The 13,218-nt window shown below is 33.7% G+C and overlaps 1 protein-coding gene across 1 annotated transcript in view; it reads right to left on the bottom strand.

Moving 5' to 3' along the window:
* The window catches only part of LOC145667513 (prostasin-like), a 34,228-nt gene that overhangs the window by 1,460 nt on the left and 19,550 nt on the right, over window positions 1–13,218 (bottom strand). The window contains exons 4-5 of the mRNA XM_081734989.1: window positions 4,971–5,208; window positions 2,945–3,121 (exon numbers count right to left, since the gene is read on the bottom strand). Of these exons, the coding sequence (XP_081591115.1) occupies window positions 2,945–3,121; window positions 4,971–5,208 (415 nt within the window). The remainder of the gene's footprint in view (window positions 1–2,944; window positions 3,122–4,970; window positions 5,209–13,218) is intronic.

Here is a 13,218-nt window from a genome sequence, read left to right as displayed (position 1 = left end):
GTGGAATCCAAACCACATGAGTTCCCGCCGGGAATCAAAGGCGCGTGTGCCAACCGCTCAGCCACGAAGGAGCTCTTATATAATTCATACGTAACTGTAGAACATAATAATAATAATAATAATAATAATAATAATAATAATAATAATAATAATAATAATAATACTTTTAGTATTAAGCTGTTATCGTTGGAATTAACTATGCACACAACAGCACTGTGGTAAGTACTACATTGTCGCAGTTCTGTGTGGTGCTGGCGAATTTCAGAACTAAAGTAAGTGAATGGAACAATTGCAAGTCCTAAATGGCACAAATCCTAAACGGAATAAGTTCTGAACAGCATAAATCCTAAATGACGTAAGTTCCAGTCCTAAACTGCAGGAGACCTAGATGGTACTGTACAAGTCCTAAACTGCAGAAAAGTTAAAATTTAGGACTTGTGTCCATATTTTTAGGAGTTATGAACGTTGCTCTCTTGACTTGTTGTTTCCAAAATCTCACTGTTGAAAGAAATTAGCCAAATTAATATATAGATTTTTTTTGTTTGTGTGACAAATTCAATTAAGCAAGGGGAAAGGAGTATATGCCAATGGAGAGATAAGGTTAATGATTAAAAAAAAAAAAAAAAAAAAAAGCTTTTAAGCTAAGATGAAGATTTGATTTTCACCGAAAGTTTAAACAGCAAACTTGTAATTTTACTTGCAAACGAGTAGGTCTATGCATTTGTATATTTTTCAAAAATTTTCTTTCAATGTTGCGAATTTCCCCACCGTGATTAAGTTTCCACAATTCTGACTCTTTAAAAATTGTTTAACATGAGGGTTAAACAAGACAAAATAACACTCTCTTCCAGGGGGTAAAAGTGAGGGGGAACGCAGGGGAACGTCGTCCCACCGCTTCCACAAAATATCAGTGGCGTCCTCCCACTTTCTAAAGAAAGTTACAATGGGCAAAGATAGGCACGGGGATGGCATGGCGTCATGCGTCCCCCTACCTTTTTAGATCCACTTTTATCCCTGCACTTTTCTCAAACAAGTGGAATAAGCATCTCCTCCAATCAACTTGACAACTACTCATCATCACGCACTTACAATACACAAATGAATATAGAAGCCATATAGCTCGAAATGTGTTTCTTTTCAAGGGGGATGGGAGGGAATAAGTCAAAGAAATATGAAGAATACTTTCTATACACACTCACAGACATTATGAATTTCGTGTGACGTAAAATCGAAACTTTTTACCTTATGTTTTAATAACTACAAGCCGGTAATATATGATATATTATTCTCCTTTACAAAATAATTTTGAGGTAAAAGTCAAGTGACAATTGCCATTAAGTTGGACATCTTTATATCCCTTAACATGGAACGCTAAAATTTACAAGAACATGGACAAATTAGTAACGAAACATATTCAAACGAGATCGATCGCTTATAAAGACAAGCGAATTAAAAAATAAATTACATTGAAATATTCATAACCACATTAATAAATTACCACCTGTGCTTATAAATAAATATATCTGTTTAACATCATAAAACTTTAATCAAGGAATTTCTTGCCATCGCGATATCTCAACTAACATGATCTAAAAAGAAAAGGATTTGAAGGAGAAAATTTACAATTCACAAATGTTTGTCCGATTTTTATGTTGTGGGATTTATCTGGTTTCATGTAAAATGCACAAAAGTAGAGCAAAAGTCAGTCGCTTAGATTGATGGCTGATAGGTGGTTAATATTTCTTTGTGGTCAAATAGATATGGTTCGTCCTTACTTTCCGCGTGGTCTTTGCTTCATTCCTTCGTGAGGGCTCAAGGCCTCGGACTTAACCGAAATATTGTTTTGGATACTACTTAAAAGTTATAAACTTAATTTTCTCTCTGAAATTAAAAAAAAATGTTCTAATTACTAAAACTTTTAACCTCCTGTTTAGTGGAAGTAAGAGAGACTTTAAAACCTTTCTATACAGTTGAAAATAGGGGTCCCAGTAAGTAAGGATAGTTCATGGTTCACTTATATTGCATGACTTTTGTATCTCCATACTCCCGGGCATAAACAAAACATGATTTCGAGGTCCTTGTCACCCTCACCCTCACAGCATACAAAGTTTTTTTTTTTAAACTTATAGACAATTCCAAAATTTGCCATTCATTTAAATTTCTCAACTTATTTTCTACATAACTATAGACAAAATTTCTAAGATGTACTATAATAGTTCAGACAGGTTAAGTAATTCTTTCCAGACTTGTACTTCTATTCAAAACTGTGCAATGTTTATAGTTTCTAGCCTGTTGTGCGATTCGCCAAAATTACGTCTATTTTCTCGTGAATCATGATTGATTCCATTTTTCGTTTGTGATTCTTGACTTCGTTCAGTATTTCTGTTTGGGTATCTCAGTGTAAATTGATATTTTTGTGTTTCGGTATATTGATATTATTCGACCAAACCATACCGAGACTCGGTATGTAAATCTCAATACCGTACACTCCTAATAAGCTGTATACAGTGTAATGTGGTTTATGTAGAACACGAAATTCAGTTACGTGTATTCATTTTTTGTTATTTAAGGATACATTTAGAGCTCTTTTGCCGTAATGAATCACAAAGAGCCTAATCTTCTAATTCAGAAACATGGTAGCAGTTATTGAAGTTGTTACGCTGCGACATCTCAAATTTTCAGATTTCTTCCTTGTAGTTTTTTTTTTTTTTTTTTTTTCAGGAAACAGTACCTTTCTTTCCGCGTAATGCTACCGTGTTGTTAATATGTACCTTCTATTTATGTCGCCATGTGATAACATATATTTTGTTTGGAATGTCTTAAGTAGAAGTTATTTCAATTATAGCATAATCAATGACGCCTCTTTGAAGAATTTTCTAATTGAACATGACAACAACTGAAATATGTACAATTATTATTATTTATAGGTAATATTAATATTTACCCTTAACAAGGCACATGAGTGGTCCTCCAGAATCCCCTTTGCAGGCATCTTTTCCGCCTTGAAGATAACCAGCACAAAACATGTTTTCCTTAATTTTAGATCCATACACTTGCGGACTCTTACACACTTCTAACGGGATAAGTGGAATTCGAGTATACATCAAAAATGAAGAGAACACTGGAAAACAACAAGACTTAGTTATTTTGTCATTCATAGTTTCTTCATTAGTTTGATATTATATGTAGCAGTAAAAGTTCCGCATCAATTCTTAGATCCTATATTATACATTTTCCATAAATCATAATAACTATTGAAATATAATACAATATTCCCATGATTATGGAAACAGGGAATTAAATTGAAAATAATATTAGGATTCCACTATATACATGTTCGTGTATATTGATAGTTTGACTACAACCTTCGTTACTGAAAACTTCTTATGGCTATATCTATCTATCTATCTATCTATCTATCTATCTATCTATCTATCTATCTATCTATCTATCTATCTATCTATCTATCTATCTATCTATCTATCTATCTATCTATCTATCTATATCTATATCTATCTATCTATCTATATATATATATATATATATATATATATATATATATATATATATAAGGGTGTTAATGAACCATACCGACAAACTTTAAGAGCTGATTCCTCACATCAAAATAAGAGGAAAAGTTCATATAGACCTATAGCGAAAAGTGCATATTTTCAAAGCTAGGGCTGTCCAAAATCGCGAAAAAGCCCAATTTCGGGAGGCTTTATTTCGAATTCGAGAGTGTGGATGGTGGTCCCTATCAGCGTAAAGAAGTCACATATACGCAATCCAAAAATGCATATTTCATTAATGTTCAATGGATGTACGGATTGTTCCCTGCAGGGTGAAATTCCCAGACATGCCATCAAACAAATTTTGAGATATGCTCTGACTATGATAGGTCCAAAGTAGGCAAACGGTAAGCCTTGATATTAGAGAACACGGCATCCTTTTGCGCGATATCGGAAGTGTTAAGGATCGTCAGCAGCACAGTTTCTCGTACTCGGGAAAATTCACGGTGCGATGTTTTCTTTCACGCTTATAAGTGAAGAAAACATGAAATATACCGTGACGAAATACATCGCATCACATGTTGTTCCGAACACAAAGAAACATGGAGCTGCCGGTTCCTAACACTTCCGCCTTCCCTCCGAAGCATTGGATGCCCATTGTTGTCAAGGCTTATCTCCTGTCTATTTCGGACTCCTCTTGAAATCAAGGTATATCTGAAAATCAATTGACAGCATATCTGAGAATTACACCCTGTATGAAATACCCTCTACACTTATTGACAATTGACGAAATACTCACTTTTGGATTGCGTATGCGTGGCTTCCTTTACGCTGATAAGAATCAACATCCACAGTTTCTGGAATTTGAAATAGGTCCTTTTGAAAATTAACTTTTTCGCGATTTTGGACAGCCCTAGCTCTGAAACTATGCACTTTTCTCCACAGGTCCATATGAACTTTTTCTCTTATTTTGACGTGAGAAATCACATCTTACAGTTTGTCGGTATAGTTCATTAACACCTTACATATAACACTCTACACCCTATATATGTTCCAGGACAGGCATTAGCCGTCGATCGTCCGGAAACTATTAACAAGGTCATGCCTTTTGAAATTGTATTATTGCCTAGCAACCGCAGTGTAGCAAGAGTTTTGTAAAATTTCGTACATCTGCATCACATTCAGTTTAACTCTACGGAAAATTTTCTCTCCAAATGGATCTCTTGGTGAAACACATTACAATCAACAAAGATCTTTGAAAATATTCCCGAAGAAATCAAGGACGTCTGTTTTATTGTCGCTTCTGCAAACAAATTAAAATACGTGTATTACGAAAAACTTCCTGATGTAATAACATTAAAGCAATACATTTTTTGTACCAATTATAATAATTCATATTAATATGTATTTTTTTATATTCCACACAGAAACTAATAAGACATTTCTTAATTATGAACTTACCATCTCGTTTATCTTCAAGTGATCCCCACCCAGAAACAGTGCACTCAACTTGTTCATTATAGGACGCTGCTGAGCTGGGTAGACAAGCTGGTTGAACAAAACGATCAAATATGATCCCTGCTCCATTACGACGCTTTAGTTTCACTAAGGCAATATCGTTACGATATGTTTCCTTGTCATAATTTTCGTGAAAATAAATTTCATCAATTCGAAATTTCTGTCCTGTTCCTTCTTCTTCCTAAGTATATGTATTTAAAACAGTTAAAAATTGACAACATTAACTTACTGTTATACATCGCTAATCTACTGCTATAAATACTGTATATTAAGATATATTGCGTTCTTAGAATATATCAAGGGAGAAAAGAGTTTTTAAATTTAAGCTACCTTATAGACCAGCGTTTCCCAACCTTTTTCAACTTGCGGCACACTACGGGTGTAACTTGAATTCTCGCGGCACACTCATAGATATTATTATTAGTAGTAAGAGTAGTAAATAGAAAATACCGTCGTAATATTTTTCAGTGATTTGATTACTGACCTCCTTCTCACAGAGAAGAAAGCTCGATCACTGGTTTTCCCGCATCGTAAATCATTATACTTATTTTTCATTGTAATTCAAAAATAGAAAACAATTCCAATGAAATATAAGACTCAGGCTTTTAAAAATACACTTTCTTTTTGAATACTGTATCCAACCTTTCACTAAGGAAGATCACTAAATAACAAACGAACAAACAAATCTCTTGTACTTTTAAAACAGATGGAGGTAATTTGTATGAGTGTTTACTTTGTCGAAAGGGTAGAATGAGATTTTAAAATTTCAAGTTACGAAATAACCTATAACAATAAAGAAGCAATAATGGTCATAACAATGATAATAAATACTTTTTTTTGAACATTAAAAATGTCCAGACAAGTAACAGTGTGAAACTTATAATTTATTAACATGGTTAATATAGTCACAATTTTTAAATATTAATAAAATTCTGTTTTCGAAATACAATCTGTGTAGTACTAATGTATTTTTTTTCCATTGTAGAGGTTCATGGTAATGTGAAATACAAATACACATTTTTCCTGTCTTGTAATTTGGTTGCTATGTAATTAATAATTTTGTTTTTATTTCCTCGCGGCACACCAGCGGCCCATTCGCGGCACACAGGTTGAGAAACACTGTTATAGATAGTCGCGACTTCTCCATAGAACAGACGGAACAGCTTGTTTTCCCCTTTTGTATATCTTTAGGTAAGATTTAAATTATTATAAAACCTGCATTTTCTAGGGGAGGGTGAAATCCATTCGCTGCTTTACTGGAAGCAAGCTCCATGTCGTCTGCTCCGCTGCTGTCGGTGGAGAGAGGTATGTTTCCTTTCGAATGAAACCAAGTAGACACGAACATAGCCACGAAGCAGAGGAAGCTGTGCGTTTGACCTGTTCCTATCCTAGTACCAGTGAATTGGGCATAGCGGAATTTAGCGCATCATATAGTTCAGCTTATTTATGTAATTTTAATTTGCTAAAGAATAAAAGAATTTGTTCATCCTTTTGTATAACGACGTATATGATTCCTTTTTAATAACGTCGTGATATTGTATCATTATTTTTATAAAAATTGGGAAGACATGGTTTCCATATTGCTAATTAAACTTGTGCAAAAAGACAACAGAACAGATGAGTGATATTTGTTCCAGGTTCACTAATTCGAAAATTTCGTTTTGCACATAAATAAACCATCCAGTGTATGGGTAGATCAAGTGGTACTGGGTCTTTTTGGTTCACTGGATTTTATGATAATATATGGGTAATTTAAATGGCAGGCCTACTCCTCATCTTGCACAATTTAAAACGAAATTAAAATCTTACACTAAGTATTTTCTAAATAGTCACCATAATTCTACGAAACGATTAACTAGGTGTTCATCAAGTGATAACTTATCAAATTAATCATGTTTATTTTGTTACTGAAAAGGCATTTGGAATGACTCAGAATCCAGTAATCATTTTTGTGTAAATAGTGGATGTCGTGAATAGTCTCTATCCAAGTCCTGCTTAAAGACATTCAATTAGACGTGAATAGTCAACTAGATTATCAATATCACTATGAAATAGTTTAAACATAATGAAAACGAAAAAAAAAAACAGAAAAAAGAGAATGTCTGATTAGTTCCAGAAGTTTTCCTTAGCAAAGCAGGGATTGAAACATAGAAGATATGGAGAGGGTAGCAAGTCAGTGAGCAAGAGCAACTACATTGAATTGCTGAATTTGGTTGTAAGATATGATTAGAGAGTTGCAAACTATTTGTTGAATGTAACTACGTTGGCTACAACTTCAAATATTGTAGAATTCAAAGAGGCCTAAGCAACTCTAGGACGCGTTAAGTAGAGGAAATACTTAACGAAATGAGGCATGACATTTTTAGTTCTCTTTTTGTTGCAAATATTATTTGGCAAAACAACAGGTGTAGCAACTTTGAACACTGACACAGATGGAAAAATGATTTACATGATTCAGAGATGTTACCTGGAAATCAATCAGCAGCAATATTGACCGGGCATGTGGAAAAATGAAATGAAGCCTTTAATGTCCCACGATTAAGTCATTTAGGATAAAGAAGATGATATTTATTGAAGCATCCTTGGAATGACAATATCGGAAGAAACGGGAGAGCGTCAAGAAAACTCATGATGTTTTACTTGTTAAACGCATGCTAACGTTACCTTATGTGTTACAATGTCGAAGGATGTATTACTATTCATGAGCTGTTCTCCGATCGGCACCAGAACCGTTGCTTATAGATACAGTAAAATTTCCAAAGATAGACACTTCCTGTACTTCGGACATTCATCTATGCTATATATCTTCTAATGGAACCGAAGTAAAGCCTATACATACATGGTATTACGTAAATCCAAGCCCTTTGTCTAGGAAGTCTCTGCAAGTTGAACAGTTTCTAAATGAACCGAAGGTATCGAACATAAATGAGTCAACTATATTAAATATAAAATTACTACTGCTGTCATTGCTTTTTCGGTGTATTGATAAGAATATACTGCTTCTACTGTGTTAATGAGTGTATTCGGTGGTCTTTTCGTAGTGTCACCGATATCTTGGTAATTCATCGATAGCTTTATCCATAATTAAATCAGGAACAGCTCGTAACGTGCAATCTCGCTCATCACATCGCAAACTAGTTGGTTACTGATAACATCATTAAAAAATATACAATATGTTTAGAAATTAGGTGACCAAACTCTGTGAGTAAATCCTAATACCAAATGAAAGAAAAAAGTTCCAATGAACCTGAGTTGAATAATGCCTCCTTTTAGAGTCATAAACTGTCAAAAATGCGAAATATCAAATTTTAAAACAACCTGGTTTGAAAACTATGAGATCTATCGCAAATGGTTCAACGAATTACACAGGAACAAGTTTACGCTCTATCTGAATATCCATGTTTCAGAATCCTCTGGTACTGGCGATACGAGTGCTTAATTGGTACTTAAAACTGTATCTATGTACCCCAATTCCATTGTACAATTCGTTTCGAGTACGAATGCTCAATTAATATTCGTATACCAATTTCCTTTATATAGTTCGTTTCGCCAGTACCGGAAGATGATAAAACATGTGTTACGACCCACTTTTAACAGTAGGCCGTATCATTAAATAATATTCATAAAGTGGGCGTACGCATTGTTAAACTGTGCCCGCATAAACGATAATAAAAATTACTGTACATTTAATTATTCAGTTTTTATAGATAATTAGGCTGAAACAAGAAAAATACTGTTACTGTACACTAATTGGAGATGACAGAAAACTTGGATATAAATTAAAGTTTATACGGACATAGGGCAAGGTGCCCCTCAACCCCCCCCCCTTGTTTATGACAAAGTAACTATGGATAATTATATAGTATATTACTACTTAGGCAGAAATTAGGGATGGAATTGTGTACTGATGAGAACTCATGGATCATCTTATAAAAAAAAAAAAACACTTATTGTATTAATTTCCTTTCATATGTATATAGGAGTATACACATGTATATTTCCATATGAAATATAGCTTTTGGTACAAATAAAGGGTATAATTCTTATAAAATTCAGTTTTATAGAGCATTTTACATAAATTTTAACAATATTTACTGGTTGGATGAAGTATAATCGTTCAAGTTAAAATTTCGATATATTATTTGTAATTATGGTTTACATTTATTGATTAGGAAGGACGACATGATTGAATCTTAGCGGAAGTCAGCCCGGAAGTTATTACTAGCCAATGGGTGTGCGAGAAATCATTAAATTATGTAATCGGGAAATGATAATAACCAATTAGGTGTAAGAACGTGTGTTTGTGTTGCAAGAAGAGGCGATATGAATGTTAATACTCTAAAATTAATCTATGTCAGATATTAATTTCAGAACAGTAGCTAATAAATGGATAATTCACGAATCGTCGAGCATAGAATTTCACCAGACGATCAGGTAAAGATAGTTATTTACTCCTAAGTGATCCATGTGAAAGCTAAAGATTGATACAAATTGAATATACTATTAAAGTATTAACATTTTTCAATAAGACATGAACTAATTCTTTTGCAAGTACGTTTTGGAAGATAGATCATGGGAATACAAGTTGTTTATTTTGGTTATAGAGAGGTTATGATGTGTTGTCATTAAACCTTGTCGCTGATCGCACACACCAGAATGGAAAAGAGAAAAAGGGGGATATCTTATTAATTTGGCTTCCATAATAAATAAATAGCTAAATTCAGTGTAAACCTCTTATGTTACCTTCTTATTCTAACTTGTCCTTTATGTCCCTAGATAAATAGTTTAGCAGTGGTCTCGAGTTCGATACCTTTACAAATAAAAAAATCCATAATAATGATAATACGTTGAATAACAAAAATTGTTTGTCATGTTTACTATAATTTATATTCCACGTCATATATTACTTTAGTGCAGAACTAAGAAAGTCCATGAGTTCGATATTAGTCAACATATGATAATTTTTCCTTAAGTTTAAATTCACACCTGTACGTCGTATTACTTTCTAAATTCCAAATCTAGATTTTACATTTACTAACGTCTCAAGCTATGAAGTCGCTAAACCGGGAATCTTTTTACGTAGTTCTAGTATTGTATTTCCATATCCTGTTCGTATTCTTGTTTATATTAATTTCCAAGATGTAATATCAGTTGAAGTCTGGAGGACAGTAGTTAAGAACTATTTAACTTCCAACTGCCTTATAACAATTTTTTTTAAACGAGACTGTCCTTTTCTCGGCCTCTACCTCAATTAGTTTCATTCTTCAAACCGTGTGAATGTGATGAAGGATATGAAAGTTATCTATCAGCTGGGTTCCAAACCCGAACGTATTTTCTCAATCGTTTCGAATCAAAGCAAATGTGGCAGAGGTTCTTGTCTATAGATGTACGGTATATTGTAATCTTGAGAAGGCTTGCACTGTTGTGGATTTGTTTCTACTTTCTTATCATCCTCATCTCATGGCTAGGTGTAGATTAGCTTAGAGGGGGCCATCATATTTCACTGTCTTTATTATTCTTTTTCTTTAGTATAAGATATTCATATAGATATTTAGTAATAATGAGTTGTTAAGAGAAAATATGTACGTTATTAATATGAAAGATGTGTATATCGATGTAAGTAAATGTCGGAAATGATTAATTAAGAGGTCGACCAATATGGTGATTATGAATTTACAATTGAAATGTTTAATGCAAGCGCCGAAATTAGCATAATATATGAACCCTGCCTGACTGTTTAATAACTAATTGTACTGGAATAAAATCACACTTGAGGCCGTATGAGGCGTAGATAAAATAAGTCAGTTATGGAATTATCTCTTGGATACATTGGATTTTTTTTCTTGCGCTTATGTTACATGTTTGTTTATGTTAAATGATTTATGGAAGGAGTCTGTTGACTGAATTAAACAATAAACTGTCAAAACATCGGAATATAGTATTTAATTGTATTAAATATATATATATATATCAAATATGTTAATTTCGATTCGAATCTCTCGCGTGGAGTGACTTCACCACAAGTTCCTGGATTATTTGTTGATTTTTTTACGGTTTTATTTTTTTACTGAGAAGATCCGTTGCGCATGTATAAATCTCATTTTCATTAAAAAAATTGGAATTAAACACCGATTTTTTTTAAAAAAAAGATTTTTGAAGCATAAAATTATATAATAGCTAAAATAAAATAGCAATACAAAAATTGGCGACTCCAGATTTTCAGGATTAGAAGTATACAACTTCTATAGTGGGCTGCTTATTTCCGCGGAGAGATTAAATGTTTATTAAGTAATATATATCACTCCACGTAATATTACCCCTTTTTCCTAACTTTTCAGTTTGGGTGTGTGCGATAAGCGATTAATCTGTAAAAAAAATGTTAATTAATTTCAACGTAATGGACGTCGAGCCACAGGCTCATGTATGTTGTGGTGCTAAACGTATTTCAAACAGTGGCGAATCTGTTTGTTGTGATAAATGTAGCCTATATTATCACGTGACATGTATTAAGCTATCTGAATTAGAACTCGAAACAATTAAGCAAAAGAATGGCGATTGGTTGTGTCAGAAGTGCGTATTAATGGAAGACGTGTTAGCTACTGAAACTAGTTTGCCAGAAGAGAGTGGTGTCTCTGGTCAGGATGAACTTACCTTAGGTTTTGATGCTAATGCTCCTGAAAGTATTCAGAGTAGTTCTAGAGTTTTACGAAAAGCTAAACGGGCGACTAGAAAATCCGTTCCCGAAGTGGAAATTGGAGGTGAAAAGTTATTGGAAACTCTTAAAAATATGATGGAAGGATTTCAGCAAAGCATATCGAGAGATATGAATACGGTTAAAACTGAACTTAAGTCAGTCAGTACTGAGGTGAACTCTGTTAAAACTAATATGAGTTTTGAAATTGCATCCGTTAAAACTGAAATCATGTCGGTGAAGACTGAAATGAGCTCTGAAATGATTTTGAATATTGACTCTATGAAATCAGATTTTAAACTCGTACAATCAGACATTAGTTCTATGAAATCTTCTATCTTAGACTTAGATGCTAAAGTGTCAAATGAGTTGTCGATCGTAAAGTCAGATATTCAGTTGGTAAAAACTCAGTTTACTGAAAACTTAAATGAAGTTAGATTGAAATGTACGGAAGATTTAGACAATATCGTGGCAGATGTAGGAAAGTTGAAAGAAAACTTAGTAAATGTAGAAAAGGAACTAAATGACAGCATTGTGACCGTAATTGAAAATGTAGATAGTAGATTAGGTACTGTAACTGAAAATATGTCTAGATTAAGAATAGAGGTGGATACTTTTAAGGAAAATTGTAGCTCTAATCTGAATTTGACGAAAGAAAATTGTAAAATTATGAAGGAAACGAATGAGAAAATGCTTGAGCGAATAGAGGGTTTTGAACGGGACACAGCTGTTACTATTCGTAGAAATTCTGAAAAGTGTAATGAAAAATTCTGTCAGTTAGGTGAACGGATTAACAAACTTACAAACCGCCTAGACAGACACGAAAGGTGTAATGGGGAAGGGAGGATGAAGTTAGGTTCCTCTCCGAGAAACCCGAAGCCATGGAGACATTCGAGCGGAAGTGAGAATGAAACTCAACTAAAGTCTTTACTAACTGAAAGGGAACATAGTGACAGTGTTGCCACTATGTCTGTATCTGACCAAAAAGAAGCAAACAATAATAACCATAATAATAGTTCAAATCGTAAACGCCGATTTCGGTGTAGGCGAGGTAGAGCGCGAAGAGTAAATCGTTGCCCGGCTGAAAGCGAAAGAATTCGAGAAAGTAGTACAGAGGGAAATACATCGTCTGACAGTGATACGGAAAGAAAATCGAGAGAATATCTAAGGAATTTACATCATTTTCCCAAATTCGATGGGAAAACTACAAAATCAGCTAGAATCTTTCTAGAAGATTTATTACAAACCATGGGTATGTATCGTCTTAGGGAAAAGGATAAAAGGTATATTATTAATAACTGCTTAGAACTTTCTGCTAAAACTTGGTATAGAAGTGTAGAAAATCAAATTGGAACATTCAGAGATTTTGTCAGACTTTTCAAACTCCAATATATATCTCCGCAAGTGGAGAGAGCGCAGAAGCGCCGCCTTTATTCCTTGAGGTATGACAAATCAAAATTCTCTACATTATCTGAGTTCGTATGGTTCCGAATCGACAAC

Source organism: Thermobia domestica, chromosome 1 (assembly GCF_964235325.1).
Source record: "Thermobia domestica chromosome 1, izTheDome1.hap1.1, whole genome shotgun sequence".
NCBI lineage: Eukaryota > Metazoa > Arthropoda > Insecta > Zygentoma > Lepismatidae > Thermobia > Thermobia domestica.
This window is presented reverse-complemented; position numbering and strand designations above follow the sequence as displayed.